General features: G+C 51.4%; 1 protein-coding gene across 17 annotated transcripts in view; it reads right to left on the reverse strand.

Annotated features, from left to right (window-relative positions):
• The window catches only part of Tead4 (TEA domain transcription factor 4), a 53,832-nt gene that overhangs the window by 23,532 nt on the left and 7,892 nt on the right, over positions 1-22,408 (reverse strand). For 7 of the 17 annotated variants that reach the window (XM_087213577.1, XM_013067331.3, XM_087213578.1 and 4 more), the window contains one exon: positions 7,321-7,575. In XM_087213577.1, the coding sequence (XP_087069703.1) occupies positions 7,321-7,434 (114 nt within the window). In that variant the 5' untranslated portion in view covers positions 7,435-7,575. Of the gene's footprint in view, positions 1-492; positions 581-7,320; positions 7,579-8,352; positions 8,549-22,408 lie in introns of those variants that run through there. The other 10 variants (XM_021248080.2, XM_021248074.2, XM_021248079.2 and 7 more) reach the window with 4 other exon arrangements.

The raw sequence follows: 22,408 nt of genomic DNA on the forward strand, positions 1-22,408 counted from the left end.
CCTACCTCAGTTTTACCAGTACTGAGATTACAGGTGTGGGCTACCATGCCTGGCCTTGTGGCTCTACCTTTAAAAATACCCAGAACTGGGCTACTGCTCACTAGCTGTCTTGACATGGTCCAAACAGCCATGATCTGGCCTGAACCCTGGTAATCACCTCCCACCTGCATTTCCTTCTCTCAGTCTATTCTCAACACAGCACCAGTAGTGATTCTATTAAAACCCAAAGCCATCCGTCACTTCCATCTTTCTCAGAATAAAATTGTCTAAGTTGCTGTGCACAGTGGCACATGCTGTAATCCCAGCTCTATGGGACACTGAGGCAGGAGGATCGTCAAGTTCAGGCCCAGCCTGGGTAACTTCAGGAGACCCTATCTCCAAATTTAAAAATAAAGGGCTGGGGGTGTAGCTAAGTGTGTGAAGGGCCTGGGTTTAATTCCCAGTGCTACAAAAGAAGTCTAAGTCCTGCCAAGCAGGGTGGTGCACACTTACAGTCCAGCTCCTCTGATGGCTGAGGCAGGAGAATCCCTAGAGCCCAGGAGGTCAAGGCTAACGTGAGCAGCATAATGACACCTTGTTTCTAAAAGTAAAAATGACCAAGTCTTTCACAGCCTGGAAGCTCCCACAGGCTCTGCCCCTGCCCTGCTCACCTCCCTAAGCACGCTCCCACCCAACCTCCTTGCTATCCCGAGGTGCCAGGCTCGCTGCCCACAGGGACTATGTGCCTCTGCTCCTCAGCAGGGAGCATTCTGCCCAGACACACTCAGTTCACTGTCCAGGCTCAGGACATCTGTGACAGCTGTGGAGCTTGGATGCCACTGTCTCCAGAGGTCTCCCACCAAAGCACAGAGGTGCCCTCCCTACCTGTGTCCATCTGCCCCTCCCCCTGCACTCTGTCTGTACTTTCCTCCCACTCACCTCCACACTCTTCTTCCCCACCCAAGAAGGGGGCTCCAGGAGAAAAGTGACTTTGAAAAATCCAATTATGACTTATTTATGTGGGATACCCAGAAAATGGCCTGAACATTGTATGCTCTTGACCAGTGCTTGTTAAATGAATGACAAGAGGTGGGCAGTAAGATGCTGACCAGATACCTGGCACACCGACTGCTGTGGCTTGTGTTTGGACGTCCCCCCAAAGCCTCATGAAGATAAGGAGGGCTTCCTTTTCCAGAGGTGGCTGAACCTGGAAAGTGTGATGCTGGGATTAAGGGATTAAGTGATTACTAAACCACTACACATGAGTGACTGGTTTGGCCCCGCCTTGATCCCGGTAGTCTGGATGGGATAAAAGGCGCAGAAAGATGCGCTGAAGGTCCCTGTTGCCTTTTCTCTTTTCCTGCTACCATGAACTGCTGCCCCTCTGCCATGTACCACCCTGCCTTGGAGCCGCCAATTATGGACTGGAACCTCTACGAACTGTGAGCTAAATAAACCTTTCCCCTTTAACTTTGGGTGTCAGGTATTTTGTCTCAGCAACAAGAAAAGTAACTAAGACACTGATCCAGCCTTCTAAGACAAAGGTGTGAGCTACACTGCCTCAGCCTCCCAGAGTGTGGGAGTAGAGCTAGGAGACAGGAGGGTGGCAGTCTGATGTAATTCTCAAAGTACTTGTCTCTTGGAGCTTTTCTGTACATGAGCAAATCCATATTTTGTGAGGTGTGAGGCATTTAAGAGTTGAGCTCTCTTTGGGGAAAAGCATGAGAGAAATAATGACAAGGCCTTGGGTTCCATCTCAAGCACTGAAAAAATAAATAGATAAATCAAGCAAGCAAGCAACCAACCACTAGTACTGATGGATACTTTCAGTATCTCAAAACTTATCAACTATCTAGTTTATGTATAGCTTATTGTATGTCAGTTGAGGCAGGACAGAAAAAAGCCAGGTAAAAAGGAGACAAGGAAAACTGTAATTTTTTTTTTTTGAACCAGGAAACGAACTCAGACCTTGTGCTTGCCAGGCAGGCATGGCACCCCTGAGCTAAATCCCCGGGCCCAGAAAACTGTAATTTTAAAATTGTACTTTTAGAAAAACTGAAGCTTCAGGAGACAAAGACCCCCAAGGTACAATGCCTTTTTCTCTTCCAAGAAACTTAAAACAATAAGCCTATGAAGGGGCTCCGACCCCTCCCTCAGGAAGCAGCACTACAAAGTGGGAACCTGTCCCTAACTCTCACACAGACTCTGCGTCTGACCTGGGCTGCCAGAGGGGCAGGGGCCACAGTAGGACCCACAGCCTACCTGGGCCCCATCAGGACATCCCACTCCAGCCTCTGCGCTCTCTGGAGGGCTGGCTCTCCTTTCCAGGGTGCATGTCCTCAATTCTGCCCGACACTGTCTAATGTCTGACATGTCTTGTTCTCACACCGCGAATCTCCCGTGGGTAGGGTGAGTGGAGGTACCGTCTCCTCTCTGGGGGACCTCCCCAGATCCCATCTGTTAACATCACGGAGACTTCAATAAAGCTGCTTTAACAACTAAGTGCAGGGACCCGGGCATAGTGGTGGACACCTGTAATCCTAGCACTCAGGAGGCTGAGGCAGGAGGGCTGGGGTGAGTTCAAAGCCAACCTGGCTACACGGCAAGACTCTGTGTCAACAAAGAAAAAAACAATTTTATGGATGAGGAAGGAGCTCACGTGAGCAAAGGTCACCTCCTCACACCATGTGCAGGTAATTATACCTAGTTGCCAGATAGGAAACAGGCCAGAAAACCTCACCCGGAACACCTGTCAACAGACATGCCTAGGACGACCTGCCCAGTTGCTCCAGGTGAGGCCACTTACTGTGATCCTAACCTGGCCCACTAAGATACTGGGTTAATGCAAAGGGCTCTCCCAGACCAACCTACCACTGGCTGAGGCCTTCACTCAGGCCCCGTGCTCACCCCACTGTCTGACTTTGCCCCTTGGCCAGTGTGGGTGGGCAGCACAGAAGCCAGACCCAAGTGGCTACGGCTGCCTCAGCTGTCTATGAAATGTTTTAACTGTAGGGTGCAGAGTGAGGTATGCATACATATAATGTGGGATGCTTAAGTGAAGCTAATTAATAGATCCATCACCTCAAATACCCTTTTTTGGGGGGGGTGCTTTTTTCAAGACAGGGTGTCACTATATAGTCCAGCTTGGCCTCAAACTCCCCATGTAGCCCAGGCTATCCTCCAGGTAGAAACCGTCCTGCCTCAGTCTCCCAAGTGCTAAGATTACAGGCATGTACTGCTATGCCCAGCTCCAATACTTACCGTTTTCACGCAGGAAATATTTAAAACTTACTCGGTTGGTGCTGGGGGTAGCTCAGTGGTAGAGCACTTCGCTAGCATGAATGAGGCCCTAGGTTTGACCCCAAGGAAGGAATGAGAAGGGAAGGGAAGTTTTGAAGCACACTATATTATTAACGCTCATTAGCCTGCTGTGCAACTGGTGTCAGAAACCTTCCTTCCTCCTGTCTAACTGAAACGACCTTGGACCGGCGTCTGCCCATCCCTGGTCCCTGGTAACTTCATTCTCTATCCCCATGAGTTTGGTTACTCAGCCACATCCAAGGGAGGCCCCACTGTGTTGGGGATGCTGACTTCCCTCTGCAGGTCTCTGCTCAGGCCTCCCCCTCCCTCCACAGCCCCAGCCCAGCTGCAGGACAAAGTGCACCCGAGAGAGCGAGGCCTCCAGCCCAAGGCTGCAAGCCACACACAGCCCGCAGAGGGACAGAGCAAAGGCTCCGGACCCCGTCCTCAGTGCAGAGCCTGCCCCCAGCCCCTGCCAGCTCTGCCTCGATGCTGCCTCTTGACAGCTGTGTGACTACCTGTGAGTGCAGGCCCCTTCCCTTACACAGCTTGTCAGGATGCTGCTTCGCCTTGACCCTCCACTGGGCCCCAAGCACCCTGCACGGTCCTACCTGTGTGTGGGCTGATGCCTTGCTCTCAGTTCCCCTGCCCCTGCCTGGTGCCGCCCCCCCAGCTCAGGCTCGACTTTCTCCCCAAGCTGTCTGCAGCCTGAGAGCCTCCTGGGTGGTTCACTTTCCAAAGCTGCTCCTCCTTGTCTCTCCATGGAGACATGGACCATGGAGTCACTAAGAATAGACGTTGAGCCCTCGGCCCCAGCCTGGCTCGATGGGCCAGCACTTCCTAAGAACCCACTGACTACCTGGGTGTGGTGATGCACACCTAAAGGCCCAGTACTCTGGGAGGCTGAGGCAGAAGGACTGCAAGTTTGAGCCTAGCTGGGCAACTTAGTGACTCAGCAAGACCCTGTCTCAGGCTGGGGATATAGCTCAATGTGAAGGCCCTGAGTTCTATCCCTAGTACCACATTCACAAAAAGAATGCACAGGACGCCAAGTCGGGACACAGGAGAGGAGAAGCAGAGAACAAATGGAGACAGATAGGAAAACCAAGGAACAGGGCAGAAAGCAATGAGTGCAGAAGACAACTGCACCAGCCACGGCCTCCAGAGGAGCAGGGAAGAGATGAGATCACACAGGGCCTGCGCTAAACTGCAGAAGGGAGGCAGACAAGGGCTAGAATTGCTGTCCTCAACCCTGCCCCCAGGCCAGGGGCAGCCTACCGGAAGAGGTCAGAGGGACAGCATGGCAGTGACAGGGCAAAAAACGGCAGCTGTGAGTGCGAGTGAGCACCCTTGGGAGCTGGCCCGAGAGTCTAGAGGTGCTGGAGGCATGGGGGGTCGGCCAGCAAGTGTGGGAGGCTCAGTGCAGAAGTAACAGGCGCTAATCCTTGGTGCGGCTCTGTAGGTCCTCTGCATGTCTGCCTGGGCCTGCTGGGGCTTCCTTACCAGGTGTTCCTGGCCTGGGCTGGGTGCAGGTCTAATTCCTGCTCTCAAAAGCCAAGGCCAGGCCCTGTCCCAGGTCTGGAACCATCCTCTCAGTGCCTGGTCCTGCCTGCTTGCCCTCAGGACTGGCCCACCTGGCTCACAGTCTCTGGTGAGGGGACTCAGGAGCATAAAGACAGTGGTAGCATCCGGCTGGGGCCTCTGGGTGGGGCTGGAGGGCACTGGCCGAGCACAGCAGGTCCCCGAGGGGAGCAGTGGGGACAGAACACCAGAGTGTGACCAGTCTCAGTGGCTGGGCAGCACGTCCTCCACCCTCCTCCCAGGCCTATCCCACATGCTGGTGAGCTCAGCGCTATCTATACCTCCTGGCTGGATGGGCCAGCCTGCAGAAAGGCCCTCTCTCGGCTCCTCATGTAGCATGGCCTTGGATCAGCCTGGGCACGGTAAGAGGAGACAGGGCTAAGCTAGCATTTGGCTCCTGCAGGACCTCTGCTCATGTAGGCCAGGTGAGTCATCAGACACGGTGTCCTGCTTCCAGTCCCCTGCCCGGGCCTGACCCACCTGAGCCAGGGCCAGGCAGAGGCAGGGTGGGGAGGGGAGCAATGAGGGCTTTCGGGTGAAGGTGTAGCTCCATGCTTGGGGGCAGATGCCTGGTGGCCACCCTGCTCTCCACTCACTGCCTGAGGGACTCTGGGAGAAGCTTGTGGAAGGAAGGGCTGTAGAACCCCACTACCCAGGAACAAGGCAGGCTTGATTTCAGTGGGCTGAAGATGTTGAAGAGTATCATGATTTGGATCTGAAATGCCCCCTCAAGCTCACGTGTTGAAGGCTTGGTCCCCAAGGCAGCAGTGTCCAGAGGGGGCCTCTGGATGGTGGAGGGATCATCAGGCCACTGAGAGAGTCTCAGCCCAACAGGCTGACAGGAGATGGTAGAACTCAGGAGGGGCAGCATGCTGTCCCCAGCCCCTTCCTCCTCCTTGACTACCCTGCTTCCTAGCCACCACAGTGAGCAGCACTGCTCCTCCTCGAACTCCAAGACATGCTGGCTCACTACAGGCCCAGAAACTTGGAACCAAGGGACCATGGACCAAAACCTCTGAAACCAAGAACCAAGATAAACCATTTCCTCTTTGAAGTTGATTTTCTTGTGTAATCTGTGAGTGACAGAAATCTGATGCAACGTGTTCCCCCAAATTTATATTCACCCAGAGCTTCAGTATCTGATGCTGTTTATTTTGTCTTGTAACCCTGGGGCTTAAACCCGAGCCCTTATACTTGCTAGGCAGGATTCTACCACTGACATATACCCCCAGCCCAACATCTGACACAATCTGGAAACAGGGCTTATTAGTTAATATGCAGGCATATTAGTTAAGATGAGGTCACAATGTATCAAGGTGGCCCTAAATCCAACAGTTATATAGAGAGGGGGGCATATGGGGTGGGGGGGATGGAAAAAAAGAGGCAGGATATATCACATACAGGTGCACATTCCCTGTGATGAGTGTTGTCATTACATATATCTAAAGTATACCAATAAATGTTCTGCCTCAAAAAAAACAGATCTGATGGCTGGTGTTCTTATGAGAAGAGGACACAGGGAAGACAACTATGTGACAACAGAGCCAGATATTGGGAAGACTCGGCTGCAGCCAAAGAATGCCATAGGTCACCAGCAAGTCCCAGAAGCCAGGAGGAAGGCGTGGGACAGGTCACCCTCAGAGGCCCCAAGGACACCAACCCTGCCAACCTGACCCCACGCCCTGGCCTTCTGAGTGAGCATTTGCACTAGAGGAGGGCGCCGCTGTTCGGGAAGAGGAGAGTGCAAACAACGGCCCTGGCGGTGGGCAGCTGGCCTGCAGCCTTGGCGCTGGAGGCCCAGGAGGGCCCTCTGTGCTCACTGATGTCCACCAGGCACAGAGGCGCTATCGGTCGGCAGGTCCTGTCCTGAGGCCATTGCCAGACCAGAGGTCCTGGGGGCCTTCAAGATGGGCCGGAAGCCAGATCTGGGCCTGCAGCAGCTGCTCTGTCTTGGTTCTGGCTTGTCCTTTCCAGACGCCCTCTCCTCCACCCACGTCGTCAGCTGTGTGACTGCCATCCTTCCCACACAGTGGGTGGACTTGGGCCATTTCCTGAGGTGCCCTCGTGCCCTGGCCCACGTAACAAGGAGGGACAGATCCACTTCCCCGGGCGGCCCACAGAAGCTCCGCCTGCTCTGGTGGATGAGCTGAGCCAGGGAGGCGGGGCGAGCAAGGGCCACAAGTCTTTCTTGTGGTTCACCTTTCACAGGCCCAGCTCTAAATTCTCCATATCACAGCATCTCAGCTACAGGGCCCCACCCCCCTCACCCATCCGCAGGGCTCTCCTTAGATGCCCCCATCCCTTGGGGACTCAGTGCAGAGGAAGCAGTGCACACCTGGGAGAAGCCCTGAGAGGCATCTGGAGAGGACCACAAGCCTTGTGTCCATGTCTCCTGCTCAGTTTACTCCAGGCCTGGACTGTGAACCTGGGGCCTGATGCCCAGCCCTGCAGCCTCCTTACCGTACATCTTGCCCTCGTCTGACAAGATGATCTTGCGCCGGCCACAAGGCGGGTAGATGGCCAGGGCTTCCTGGAAGCTCTGCTCAATGTCCGGGCTCCACACGCCCTCTGCATCGTTGTCAATGGGCTTGTTCAATGCTTGGCTGCACCTGGACACGCTGCTCCCCACAGGGGAGTCGGGAGAGTTCCACTCGTTGGAGGTAATGGTGCCGGCCTTGCACTCCAAGGCTCTGCTTGGAGGCGTGCCTGTTGAGTCTGCTGGGACAGAGAGCATGGCACCGGTGAGCAGCGAAAGAACTACACAGGCCACCCAGAAGTGCCAAACCCCAAACCAGGCCCTCAGGGAGCCAGGGGGAGGTCTGCGAGGATGTGGAGGTTGGGGCTCTGGGCAAGTCCTCTCCCTCTGCAGACCTCTGCTGCTCACCTGTGCAAGGCACATGACCAAGGCACAACCTAAGCACGTACTGGGGACTCAGGCAAGGGCTTAGAGGTGGGGCAACAGGACTGTGCTAGGGAGTGTTCCGACATCAGATCAGCACCTTGCAAAGAGGAAGCGAAGCACTGCACATGGCTGATGGGAGTGTAAAACAGTGCGACATTGTGAGGACACTTAAAGAGCTCCAGGTGTGATGGCACACACAATCACCCTAGCACTCTGCGAGGCTGAGCTAGGACGGCCACGTTCAAGCCCAGCCTGGGCAACTTCTCAAGACCCTGTCTCAAAATTGAAAAGTAAAGACGGGGCTGGGGATTAACTCAGTGAAGGCCCTAAATTCCATTCCCAGTACCAAAGATGGTAAATAAATAAATAAACTTAAGACGATGGCTGGGGAATGTAGCTCAGTGGTAGAAGTAAGACACTTGCCTGGCATGCTAAAGGCCCTGGGTCTGATCCTTGGTACTGGTTCATAAATAAATAAATAAGAGCTATCATGGGATCCAGCAATCCTGCTTCTCCATATATAGCCAAAGAATGGAAATAAGGTCTCAGAAAAATATTTGTACACTCATGTCCATGGTAGCACTACTCACAATAGCCAACAGGTGAAGTGTTCATGCCCGGACGAATGGATGTACAAGGTGTGGTACACAGTAGTGTCATCAGGAAGAAAACCACGGATGAGCCTTGAGGGGACCAGGCTAATGAAACGAGCCCTTCACGAAAGTCAAACCCTACACGGCTGTCAGTTCCCAGCAGTCAGTCAGCGAGAGGAGGAAATGGAAAGCTGTCACTGAATGGAAGGAGTTTTAGTTTTCCAAAATAAAAAAGTTCTAGAGCGGGCTGGGGATTTAGCTCAGTGGTTCCCCCATCTGCCTTGCAAGCACAAGGTCCTGAGTTCAATCCCTGGTACCAAAAAAAAAAAAGATGGTGGGCTGGGAGGAGCTCAGGTGGTGGAGTACAGGCCAGCACACCTGAGGCCCTGGGTTTGGTCCCTAGCACTGCAAAAGGATTCCAGAGAGAATACAGAAAAGGAAGTAAGGGCCAGGGGTTTAGCTCAGTGGTTCCGCTGCCCGCCTCGAAAGTGCAAGGACCTGAGCTCGATCCCTGGTACCAAACAAAAGGAAAAGAAAAGGAAGTAATAAATGCGTATCATAGGGACACTGCAGAATACCAAATAGAGACAAGACTTCAAAACCTCCAGGGTGAGAAAGGGCAGGTCATCCAGAGAAGCCTGCCCTCAGCTGGGTGCTGGGCCGGCTCAATGCACAGGGGCGGGGCTGAGCTACCTCCACAGCCCCGGCCAGGGGAGCCCTAACACTCCAGAAAGTGACCACCAACCTGGAGCAGGAGCCCAGCAAAAGCGTAACCCAAGAATGAGGACTGAATTCAGGCAGTTCAGACAAAGACGGAGGGAGCTCTCACTAGCACTGAAGCATGAAAACAATAAAGGGAGTGCTTGAAAAGATAAGAGCTGGTGACCACAGGGGCCTCTCGTAGCCCTGCACCCTCCAGCGTGTCTGTCCGTCTTGCTCTTTCCTCTCACTCGGCCCAAGCTCCTCGGCAGAGCCAGTTTCTCATTCACTCTTTTATCTTTTCAAGTAAATTTTGCCATGGCTAAAAAAAAAAGGTAAGAGAAAATGGACTCGATGTGAATGGAAGACGTCACACAAATGGACCACGAGCAGGGCGAGTGACTACAGCGCTGAAAGTGAATCTAAGACGCTGGCTGCAGAGGGCGCCGGGCAGAGCACTCCCCAGCTCTCCGCGATGCCATCCCTCCCGAACCCGAAGTGCACCAAATGAAAAACAATGACTTGTTTACTTTGGGTATGCAACACACACACACACACACACACACACACACACACACACACGCACGCACGCAGAAACAACATTTCTGAATTGTAAGTCAGAAGGTTCACTTGATAAAATCCAGGACCTGTTCACAATAGAAACTCTTAGTAAATGGCTAGAAACAAAAAGGAATTGCCTCGGTCTAATCAAAGATACCTTCCCCAAACCTGCACAATAAATGTTACACTTGATGATGGAACATTAGCATCGCCTTTAAGATGAAGACTACAGTAAAGAATGCACATTCTGTAGCCAGGCATGGTGGTGCACACCTGTAACCCCAGCACGTGGGAGGCTGAGGCAGGAGGATCACCACAAGTTAGCCTGAGCTACACAGTGAGTTCAAGGCCAGTCTAAGCTACATAAGCAAGACTGTTGCAAAAAAACAAAACAAAACAAAAAAAATTCTCATTCTGTGCTGAGGATGTGACCCAGTGGTACAGTACTTGCCTACTGTGTGTAAGGCCCTGGGTTCAATCATCAGCACCAAAAAAAAAAAAAAGCTCATTTTGGCCAGGTGTGTGGTCCAATCTTATAATCCTAGCACTCTGAGAGGCTGAGGCAGGAAGACAGCCCAAACTTATCAAGACTCTGACAAAAAAATAAGCGCTGGGGATATAACCCTGTGTAAGGTCCTAGATTCAATCCCTAGTACAAAAAAATTCTTATTTTTCAATGCGTACTCTATTTTAACAGATGTCCTAGACAAAAACACTAGGACAAGACAAAATGAACCAGAGACTGGAAAGAAGTAGCAAAAGTCTCTGTAGAAAAGACTCTACAAATTATAAAAACTTCTAAGAATTATGCTATCTCAACATCTCAAAATCAATTATATTCTTTTATATCAGAAATAAGGTATTAGAAAATATAATTTTAAAAAAAGTATTCCATTTAGAAAACAAAGACATAATGTACCCAGTAATAAATCTAACAAAATATGAGACCTTTTAACAGAAAACTGAGTTAATTGTTTAGAGAGACATAAGCCAGGCATGGGGATGCACACCTGTAATCCCAGCTACTTGAAGGCTGAAGCAAGAGGATCACAAATTTGAGGCCAGCCTGGGCCTCAAATAAAACATAAAATAAAAACATAAAAAGTCCTGGAGCTACAGCTCAGCACTGTGTGGGTTCAATCCCCAGTAACACACACACATAAGTAAATAAAGTAAAATAAAATACCTAAATGCAGGGGGGAAAGCATTTATGGATGGAAAACAATACCATAAAGATGTTGAATCACTCCAAAAACTCACAAATTCAGTGAAATTATGACAATAACTCCACAAGGTTTTCCACAAAACTTAAGCTCATTTTCAAAAGAAGTGGATGGGGCAGGGGGAGTTTCAAGTTGCTAACATTGTTCCCTTTCCATCTCCCCTTGGCTTCATATTTTGCAGCACTCATTCCTTAAATGATGCCTCCTTTTATTTTATTTTATTTCGTTATTTATTTTTTGGTACCTGGGATTGAACTCAGGACCTCTCACTTGCCAGGCAGGTGCTGTGCCACTGAGCTACATCACAGGCCCGAGGCCTCTTTTGAAAACCCTATACAGACTCCCTACCTGGGAGAGTCCCATCCATATTTCCATTTCTACTGTGTAAGTGTGTTTTTTATTTTGAGACACAGTCTCTCTGTGCTGCCCAGGCTGCCCCAAACTCCTAGGCCAGCAATTCTCCTGCCTCAGCTTCTCAAGCAGCTGGGACCACAGGTGCTTGTCCCAGGACCCAGAGCACCACACCGTCATGTGTCTTTGATGACCAGATTTGCACCTTTCCTGAGCTGTGGGCCTTCACAGCAACTGCCCACCATGCATCTCAACAGACATCCCAGCACTCCTCAAGCTCGACACGCTCAAGCCCAGCCTGAATTCTGTTCTTTTGCTCTCTCTGCAAATGAATCATTGCCCATCAGAGGGTAGAAACATAGGAGCATAGGCCAGGTGTGGTGGTGCAGGCCTGTAATCCCATAATCCCAGCACTTGGAGGCTGAGGCAGGAGGATCCCCTAGAGTTCGAGGCCAGCCTGGGCTACAATAGTGAGTTTCAGGCCAGCCTGAACTACACAGTGAGACCCTGTCTCAAAAAACCAAAAAAAACCCAGAAGCATAGTTGGCCTTGTTCTTCTCCCTCACCCATTCAGTGACCACCTCCTGTCTCTGTCTCCTGAGCCATTTCACTGTCTCATGGCCCTAACCCCACCGTCCACCATGCCGCTCCATCAGCTCACAGTGTGGGAGCACCTGGATTATAAAGTGAGTAAATCCCTCTGGGATTTATTTTGGAAATTTGCAAAATGCAGGTGTGATGTGGAGGAATGAGACCCTGGTGTCGGTTCTGGTCCTGCAGCAAACAGTGGGCAAGTCGTGTCACTTCTGCAGGCCACAGTCTGCTTACCTGGCAGAACGAGTTCACTGCTTTGGAGACTAGAGTGCTCCCGAGCTGGGAGTGCCTGTGCTTCCCTCCTCCAGAGCCCCTGCACACACCTCGAAGACACCCATCCACCTGGCCATGCTCAGGGAAGGCTGGAGAGCCGACCCGCACAGACAGGCTCCAGGGGGTGTTCAGTGCTCAGAGGGCTGGACACCACGGTCCTCCTCAGCATCAGCGACAGACAGTGCCTGAGGGGACAGGCGAAAGCCTAAAGATATGTGGGAGGTATGCATGCCTTTGTTCCTAATGCTTCAGATTGCATCCAACAGCCATTCATTAATGCTATGACTGCCTGAAGCTTTGTTAACCCTGGCTTTAGTCTAGATTTTCTTCTGTCCCTAACAGAAACACAGCATATGCTCTAAGAGGAATAGAGGGCACTGAAGGGACCAAAACGTTATGAGAGATGGAAAGAGGGTGGCCCATGCCCTGACCCTCAGAGAGCCAGGGGCTCTGGCCCTGTTCCACCAGAATCCCCTTTCCTTACCCTCAAAGTTGAGCCCAGGGTGGCCAAGCAGAACAGCTGGACTCTGCCCACAGGGAGGTTTTCTGAGGACCTGTACTCCATGTCCCCAAGACTGGGTCTGGGTCACCCAGGGCCCTGGCCACAGGCTTCAGTAGTGAAATGGAGTCGCTCCTGGCCCATGTGGTCCCGCAGCTCTGACCAGCTGGCCTCATCCACCTTGCAGCCTTTGGCCTGGGACCTGGTGAACCTCCCAGGAGCCCTGCCCCGGGGCCCAGCGTGAGGCCAACACCAGCCCAGAGAAGGTCCCTGCTGCCCCTTCCACAAGAGCTCCACAGTGGCCCGCTGCACCTGCCGGGGGAGCCAGAGTGAGGGACAGAAGTCATTGCTGAGCCAGGCCATGTGCCATGAACAGAGGAGTAAAAATAACCTCTGAATTAGAAAAACAATCCTAAATTCATTTGAAACCAGAAAAGGCCTAGAATAGCAAAGGCAATCCTGGGCAACAAAGGCAAAGAAGGGGGTATCACAATCCCTGACTTTAAATTATACTACAAAGCTATGGTGATAAAAACAGCATGGTACTGGCAAAGAAACAGACCTGAGGATCAATGGAACAGACTAGAGGATGCAGAAACAACTCCAGACAAAGGAGTCAAACACCTTCATTGGAGGAAAGATAGCCTCTTTAATAAATGGTGCTGGAAAAACTGGCTTTCTACCTGCCAAAGACTGAAACTAGACCCATGTCTTTCACCATGCACTAAACTAAAATCAAAGATCTAAATATTAAAACAGAAACACTAAAGAGAAAACACTAAAGAGAAGAAGAGAGAATAGGTGGAACGCTTGAGGACATAAGAGTAGGCAAAGACATTTTTCTTTTTCTTTTCTTTTTTTTTTTTTTTTTTTTTGCAGTACCAGGGATGGAACTCATGCTTGCAAGGCAGGTGTGGCACCACTGAGCTAAATCCCCGGGCTAGGAGTAGGCAAAGACTTCATGAACAAAATCCAGACCTTACAGGAAATACTACAAAGAATCAACAACTGGGATCTCATCTTATTAAAAAGCTTTTGAGGGCTGGGGATTTAGCTCAGTGGTTCCTGCGCCTGCCTTGCAAGCGCAAAGTCCTGAGTTCGATCCCTGGTAACAAAAAAAAAAAAAGCTTTTGCACAGCAATAAAAACAACCAACAGAGTGAAAAGACAACCCACAGAGTTGGAAAAAAATTTCACCAGCTATTCAGATAAAGGACCGTTATTCTAGAATATATAAAGAACTCAAAAAAAATCAGACCCCTCAAATTTAAAGACCCAATGCAAAAATAGGGATCTGAAATGAAAAGACCCTTCTCAGATGAAGAATTAGAAACGGCAAATAAAGATATGAAAAAATTTTCAACATCACTGGTCATTTGAGAGATGCAAATTAAAACAACACTGAGATTCCACCTCATTCCAGAAAGAATGGCTGCTATCAAGAAATCAACCAATAACAAATGCTGGAGGGGCTGTGGGGAAAAAGGAACCCTTCTCCACTGCTGATGTGAGTGCAGACTGGTCCAACCACTGTGGAGATCAGTGTGGAGATATCTCAAAAAACTAAAACCAGAGGTTCCATTTGACCCAGCTATACCTCTTCCCCAAAGAATTAAAAGCATCATACCATGATACCATATGTGCACCCATGTTTATAGTGGCACTGTTTGTAATAGCTAAATCTTGGAAACACCCCAAATGCCCGTCAACTGATGAGTGGATAAAGAAGGTGTGTTTTTTTATACAATGGAGTACTACTCTTCCATAAAGAAGAATGAGCTTCAGACATTTATAGCTAAATGGATGGACCTTGAGACCATACCCTTTTTTGGGGGGGTTATTGGGAATTGAACTCGGGACCTTGTGCTTTCGAGGCAGGCAGCAGAACTACTAAACTAAATCCCCAGCCCAAGACCATACTCGTAAGTGAAATAAATCGGACACACATGTTTAAAAAAAATAATAATAATAATCACGGACTTGGCTCCCAGGGCCTGGCCCAAAGACCTGCAAGCTCTGTCCCCCAGCCCCACCCAATAGGTACCCGACAGCCTCCCCAGGGCAACCCCAGCACAAACAGCACATCCTGGGCCCCAAACGCTGGTCACACGGGGACTCTGAGACCAGAAATCTATCGGCTTTTATCAGGGTCCTTCAACATCAGAACAACTGGCTACTCCAGAAAGAAACACTTTTGGGACCCGAAAGACTCGCATCCCAGGGCTGAACTCAGAGAGGCCAGGGCTCTGGAAGGTGAAACAACCTGGGCTGAGAAGGTAACAAACCAAGACCTGCAGGAACCGCGGGTGTGGCTCAGCCTGCCTGACGCACCTGAGGCGCTGGCTCCCGCTGCTGGCAACACAAAAATAAGCACAAAAACCAGGGCCTGGGCCCGATGTCCTCTCCCAGCCCCACCCCCACGGGTCAGCAGCTTCTCACAGCCCTGCCTGCCTGCCGCCACGGAAGCCTGTAACACAACGTAATGCCTGGCAAGCCAGCCTGACAGCGTCACTCCTGTGCTTATCCGGTCCCCACCCAGTGCGAGATGTCTCATCACACCTGCACATCCAGCCCAGGCTGGGGGATTTAAGCAGTCAACATTTTGCCTCAGGAGTTCACTCTTCCCCGGATTCTTTCCTCAGTCCAGGACTAATACACCGCTCCTTTCCTTTTATCACAAGACAGATGCTCCTTGGCGTATGGAGGGTTACATCCTGACAAACTTATTATTCAGTTAAAAATATACAAAACCAAGAGGGCACTTGAAGCTGGGCCTGGTGGCACATGCCCATGGTCCAGCTACTTACAGGTAGGCAGGAGCACTGCAAGTTCAAGACCAGCCTAGGCAATGTCTTTTTTTTTTTGGTGCCAGGGATCGAACTCAGGACCTTGCACTTGAGCAGCAGGTGCTGGAACCACTGAGCTAAATCCCCAGCCCTATAGGCAATGTCTTGAGACCCTGTCTCAACATAAAATAAAAAGGCTTGGAATGTAGCTCAGTGGTAGAACAGTTGCCTAGCATGAATGAGCAAGGCGCTGGGTTCCACCCCCAGCACAAGGGGGAAGGGAAGTGTGCTTGGAGCACTCAGCTACAGAACAGTCTAGCTTGGCCTCACTGACTGAAACAAGCTCAGAATGCTAACGTCAACCAACAGCCAGGCAAAATCATCTACCACAAAATGACTTTATCATAATATCCAAACAAATGCTAGTACTTTATCATATGGGTCATTCACCCACGTGCTCTGCGGCCAGCCGGGAGCTGTAGCTCATGCCACTGCTGAATCCAGAAGGGGGGATGTACCACATGCATGCATGTTACTGTTCCGGGAAAAGATAAAACTCAAAATATGAAGCAGTTTCCACCAAATGGCTACCACTTTCACGCAACTGTGAAGACTGTCATGGTGGTGCATGCCTTCCCCTCCTGCTTCACCCGGCAGTGCTGGGAAAGCAAGGCCAGAGCAGCAGCACTGGGGGGTGCTCCCTGCCATGACACCCTGGAGCAAAGACAATGGCTCCCGCCAGCATCCCACCCAGCTGTGCCCACTGGACCAGGCTGGAGGTTGGGTGCGGAGGCAGAAGCATGAGAGGCCCCACACACATCCTGGTTCGGGGGAATCTCTAGGCCTTCACTGCCCTACTTCATCCTCTGTGACTGCACCCAGGGCCTTCACAATGAGCTACGTCCGTGGCCCCATTGACAATTTCGTTGTTGTTGTTAACTTTGAAACAGGCTCTTGCCGAATCACTAAGTTGCCCAGGTTGGGCTCAAACTTGCGAACCTCCTGCTCAGCTCCCACAGTGCTGGGCTAACAGGCATGCGCCACTGTAACAGCTGACCTCATTCTTAAAATAAGACAAATGAGGAACAGTAAACAGTAAACTCCAGCCTTCTTCCAAATTCCTGCAGCCACCTTGGTCTTCATACCATCTTCAGAGCCTCGACTTTACTCACACAGTTTCCCTGCTTAGGGCAAGTCGCTGCCCAACTTAATTCCTGCCAACAGTCCGTCAACAAACATCTCTTGAGCACCTACTCTTGAGCTGGCCTCAACACAAGAACACAGGAAACAGTTTTGCTATAGGCAGGACCGCCTTCCTGGTCTCTTTCTCCGGGCCCTTGAGTGGCTTGACTTGAATGGGGTGGGGAGGGGTACAACACGTAAACACGTGACCATCACAAAGTGGCTGAGGCCTTAGAGGAACTAGGTATGAAGCACACAATGACACAAAGGTGACGCTTCAGCGTCACCGGGCCCCAGTCCACCAGGCTGTGGCCTGCTGTGCACTGCCCGAACCCTCTCTGGCCCAGGCAAGTGCTGCCTGCACCTCCTTAACTCCTGTCTTCCAAACCTTGCTGTGACTCAGACACTGGAGCGAGGAGACAGGAGAGGAAAGGCCCCCTGCAGATGGTGCAGGTCACATCCCCCGCAGCACTGTCTCCTGCAGTGCCTGTCCCAGGCAGATGACCCTATGCAGGCTGGGTGTCGAGGAGGAGCCGGGACACAAGGGACACGCATATGCTGCTCACCAGGTCATGAACTACTTGAACATCGATCGACAAGGCAAGCTACCATTCTGAACGCCCACCATGTGTCCGGCGCTGGACTGAGCACTTGACTGCACCTTCATTAATCCTCCTGACCTACCCCTGAGGTATCCAGTAGCATCCCATGCCTGGAGCAAGCAGAGGAGGACCCCCAGGAGAAGTGCTGAGAGTCTAAGCCCAGAGGCAGCCCTCGAGGGGCAAGACTCAGAACCCCAGCTCTGCTGCCTCACCACCACCAAGCTTCCTTCACCTATTCGGCCCAACGTCCGTGGACCCCTCGAAGGGGAAACAGCTTGGCTGTGCCACACAGGACAGGTGAGGGAAGTGTGAAGGGCAGCATGGCTGAAGCTGAGCTCTAAGACCCCGCCAGGCCGGCTCAGCAGCTGCAGTGGCCTCCGGGGGCTCAGCCAGGGCCCACCACTCCTGGCCTGTGTGAGAGGAGGAGGGGCAGAGGGGTCTTGGAGGGGCCAGGGCTCCAGGTGCAGGTGAGGGATCAAAGCCCTTCGAGGGGGTGCACGAAGAGTCACGGTTGGCACAGGGGACACACGTCTCTGGGAGGGAGGCTGGGCCCAGGCAGCCTGCAGTCAACCACCAGCCCATGCCCTTGCCTTCCCTGGGGTGGGTCCCTAGGGAGAGGGGGCTCCTCCGGGGAAACCCCCCACAGATGCTCCTGCACAGCGTGCGGAGAGGAGTGGTGTCTCCTGTTCCTGCATTCACAGTCCTGTGAGTACCGGCTATACACCAGGCATGGGCCCAAGTCACGCCAGGCCCGACTCCGCCCTCACTGCCCTCCCTGTGCATGGCTGAAGGTGTCCAGGGTCACCAGGAAGTCGAGAACCCGGATCGGCCATCAGTCTTCACAGATTCCCTATCTGCAAACATTTCCAGGCTCAGAATCAACGCAGTTCTCCCTCAGTTTCTGGGAAGCACTGTTTCCAAAACTCCAGAAGACACCAAAAGCCAAGGATGCCCAAGTGCCTTGCATAAAATAGGACAGTAAGCTGGGTGTGGTGGCACATGCCTAGCACTCTGGAGTCCCAGCACTTTGGAGGCTGAGGCAGGAGGATCACCACAAATTCAAGGCCAGCCTGGGCTACAAAGCAAGACCCTGTCTCAAACAAAACAAAATAAATAGGGCCAGGAATTTAGCTCAGTGGTTCCCCTGTCTGCCTCATAAGCTCAAGGTCCTGAGTTCCATCCCTGGTACAAAAGTAAATAAATAAATAAATAAATAAATAAGTGAAATAGCATAGTATTTGCATATAACTATGCACATTTTCCCACACACTTTACGCCGTCTCCGGGTAATATATAACACAACACAAGGTAAATGCCATGTAAGTAGCTGGAATATCATTGTTTGTGAGCTAATGGCTCTCAGTACAGACCCAGTTCTCTCAACACAGTACTGTGGGTGTGCAGTGGGTTGGACCCAGGGACACAGCTGCACAGGGGGTCACTCCCAGATGGGGCTCCTGCTGACCAGCTGGATCAGAGCTGCCACCAGGGGAGGATGAGGCAGGCTGCCCTCCACCCTCTCTGGTGGGCCCTGCCTGCACTGTAGGAAGTGTTCCTTTTGTGGTCTGTCTAGGTTTAGGACCACGTTTTTAAAATTTGAGTGCTTTTTGTTTAAAATGGCCCCAGGGCACACATTCTTTAAGCTTCTTTATTTTTTTTACACATTTAGTAAAATGATTCTTTTAGTCCAAACCCAGCATTTGACTAAAAATTATAATACTTAATGAAGTCCTAACATCAACACAGGAAATGTACCAGGCTTGGTGTGTTTTTTAATTTCTCACTTTGTAGCTGGGATAGCTGTCTTATATCCTATCGCGTAAATTTCACAGAATACTGCCTTTCAGAGACAAGGGGATGGGTTAACCTTTTTAGGGTGAGATTACACATAGCCCTGTACCAATTAAACCTCCACTTTAACAACAAGCAATAAATAATTGTCAGACATGGTGCACACACCATCCAAGATACCGAGGGGGCTGAGGCAGGAGAATCACAAGTTCAAGGCCAGCCTTGGCAACTTTGCAAGACCCTGCCTCAAAAATTTAAAAGAATTTTTAAAGGGCTGGGGAGCTGAAGCTCAGTGACAGTGCTTGCCTAGCATTTACAGGGCCCCGGGTTCAAGCCCCAGTACTGCAGATAGAGAGACAGAGATAGATAGAGATAGATAGAGATAGATAGAGATAGAGAGAGACAGAGAGAGACAGAGAGATTAAAAGCAAATAAAATAAAAAGGCCCCAAGCAAAGTGCTGTCTATGATTCCTAACTTCAAAAAGGTTATGATGCGGCTGGGGATTTAGCTCAGTGGTGCTGCTGCCTGCATCGAAAGTGGAAGGTCTGGAGTTTGATCCCCGTACCCAGAAAAAAAAGGGTCGTGGGCTGGGGATTTAGCTCAGTGGTTTCACCGCTTGCTGCGCAAGCACAAGGACCCAAGTTCCATCCCTGGTACCAAAAACAAAAAACAAAAACAAAACGATGCATAGTAAACAATATGTCTTGGAACAGAAGCACATAAAATAAGTTTATAAATTGACTGACAAAAATTAATTAACTAATTAATTAACTGACTGACAAAATCTTGTGACCAGAGGCTTGTAGGAACCTAACCCTGTGTTTTTCCTAGAGCAGCCTTGGTATTTGCTAATTCAGTGTTTGCAGTGACTTTATAAGACATAATTGCCAGGTGTGGTGCCACATGCCTATAATCCCAGGACTTGGGAAGCTGAGACAGGAATATCACCACGAGTTCAAGACCAGCCTGGGCTACCTAGTGAGTTCAAGGCCAGCCTGAAGTACCTAGTGAGACTCCCTCAAAAACAAAAAACAAACCCACAAATAACAAGAATCACCTGGACCTAGGGAGGGTAATGCAAGACCACTCCAGGCAAATAGTATCTCGGGATAGGGAGGAGTTGAATGGTGAGGCTGAGGCCCTAGGAAAACCACACCCAGGGGAGAGAGAAATGGCAGAAGGTCCCAGGACAGTGGAAAGGTGGAGACAGCTTCACTGTCCATCAACTATGAAGAGAGGCAGTGTTGTCTGGGGTCAGCCTGAGGGAGGAGGGACATTCTGGGCGACGCTCCGACACAGACGGACCCCGAAAACACTACGAGGTGGGAAGACTTCACCTGCGTGGCTCCTCGTGAAGGGCTTGACTGGCCAGGCTGCGCTGACAGACAGCGAACAGCAGCTCTCGCTCGGGAGCTGTGGTGATTTAATGCGCAGTCTCCGGAAGGGTGAGAAAGTCCCACAGATGCACGGAGAGGTGGCTGCACACCACTGGTGGACTTGGTGCGCCTGAACTGGGCACCTGACGATGGTTATGATGGAAAACTGTTAGGAATATTTTACATGCTTTTAAAAGCGTGAAAATGACAGAGGGAAAAAAGATGATGGACAGAGAACTGCAGTGGATCTGGCCCCAGTATTGAGGGGACAACGGAAAGGAGCTTGTTTATAGCTGGAAATGAGAGGACACCAGACAGCAAGTTCCTAGTCTCAGAAGGGTGAGTCCCCGAGGGAGCAGGTGGGCAAGCCCTCGAAGAAAGGGCCAGAAAAAGCTGACCCCCAGACTTCAAGAAGACTGGGCTGGGGCTTGCAGGAGGCCAGATGAGCAGCTCTCTCAAAAACGATTAAGGCCTGGACTCGGGGCTGTCCCAGTGGTAGAGCACATTTACCTCACGAGTGCAAGGCGCTGGGCTCCAGCTCCGGCACTGCAAAAAAACAGACCTGTGCAGTGCAGCGCAGCCACATCAGGGTCAAGGGACCTAAGGCGGGTGTGTGCCACACCCCGACACATGAAGCTGACCATGGCCAGCTGCCTGGTGGGAGTGGAGGCAGGGGGAACCACACCCTTCCAGGAAACGGGTCGCTGGGACAGAGCTGTGGAGAGGATCCACAGCACGGAGGTCCAGTGCTCAGCTCTGCACTGTCCTGGCTCAGACCCTGCCGGCCCACCACAGGCTGGGAGCTCTGAGCGAGCTGCTGGGCCTCCCTGAACCTCGGTGTCCTCCCAACCTACCCAACAGGCATGCTCAAGAATTTGGTTCATAGCTCAGTGGTTCTGCCACCTGCCTCGCAAGTGCAAGGACCCGCGTTCAATCCCCGGTACCAAAAAAAAAAAAAAGAATTCGGTTCAATCACAAACCCGACCCCCTGGCAGCTGTTACTGTCCCAGCTGAGGTGGGAGTTGCTGAAGGCCAGTCTGGGCAACACAGCAAGACCCTGCCTCTAAAACTAAATAAACACAGAGACTCAATCCGAAGACCCCAAGGCCCAGCCTGCTACAGCTCTGCATACACTGAGGTCATTGGTGTGCTGTTAGCAGAGGTATGGAGAAGGCAAGGAAGGCCGCGGAGGGGAGAGGAGCAACCAGGTGCTGAGGCCTCGGAAGTGCCCAGAGACGCAGGGCTGTGGAGGAGATAAGATTCCTAAGTGGTACGGGCCCAGGGCAGGGGCCAGGCAAGGACACACCCCAGTTCAGCACCCCAGCCAGGGCCTCACCCTAATATTTGGAAGTGGGTCATGGCATGGGGGTCTCCACCCTGCTCCACCCCTGGCTTGAGCTGTGTGAGGATCCAGCAGTGGCCTCAGAACAGGTTTGGGAGGACGAATTAGACTCCAAGCTCAGCCCTGCGGTGGTGCCCCTTGAGCGGGCACTGCCCTCCCTGGGCCTCGGTGCCTCCACTGGCAAATAATAAAAGCGAAGGTGGGAGAGTGGGTATCATTTGGCAAAAACAAGGGTGCTCTCGAGCCATGAGCGGGCATGATGGAACCGCAGCTGCCTGGCGCTGGGCTCCAAAGCCTTCTGACAGGCTGCACACCGAACGGCTCCATGGTAGCGAATTTTGGGGAAGACAGAACTATGGAGATAATGGAAACATCTTATGGGGACCAGAGAAGGGATGAAGAGAACATGGAGGCTTAATTTTTAACTGTGGTGTTGGAACTGACCCCAGGGCCTTGGGCATGTTAAGTAAGTGCTACATCCTAGAGATGCACCTCCAAATCAAACAGGATTTTTTGAGCAGTGAAGCCATTCTGTATGATACCGTGTGGCAGGAACATGCCACTGTCCAAAATGAAAAACTATGGGATGTGCACTGCCTGGAGAGACCCCGTGTGAACTGCGGAGGATAATCAGGTGTCAGGACCCGCTCATCAACTGTAAAAATGCATCACACTACAAGATGAGGAAGGGGTGGATACAGACACTCTATGCTTTCTGCCTGATTCTTCCACCATATATATAGTCTATTAAAAGAAAAAATGTGGGGAGGTAG

This window comes from Heterocephalus glaber, unplaced genomic scaffold (genome assembly GCF_053883595.1).
Source record: "Heterocephalus glaber isolate CG9 unplaced genomic scaffold, H.glaber_assembly_v1.0 deba00001444, whole genome shotgun sequence".
NCBI lineage: Eukaryota > Metazoa > Chordata > Mammalia > Rodentia > Bathyergidae > Heterocephalus > Heterocephalus glaber.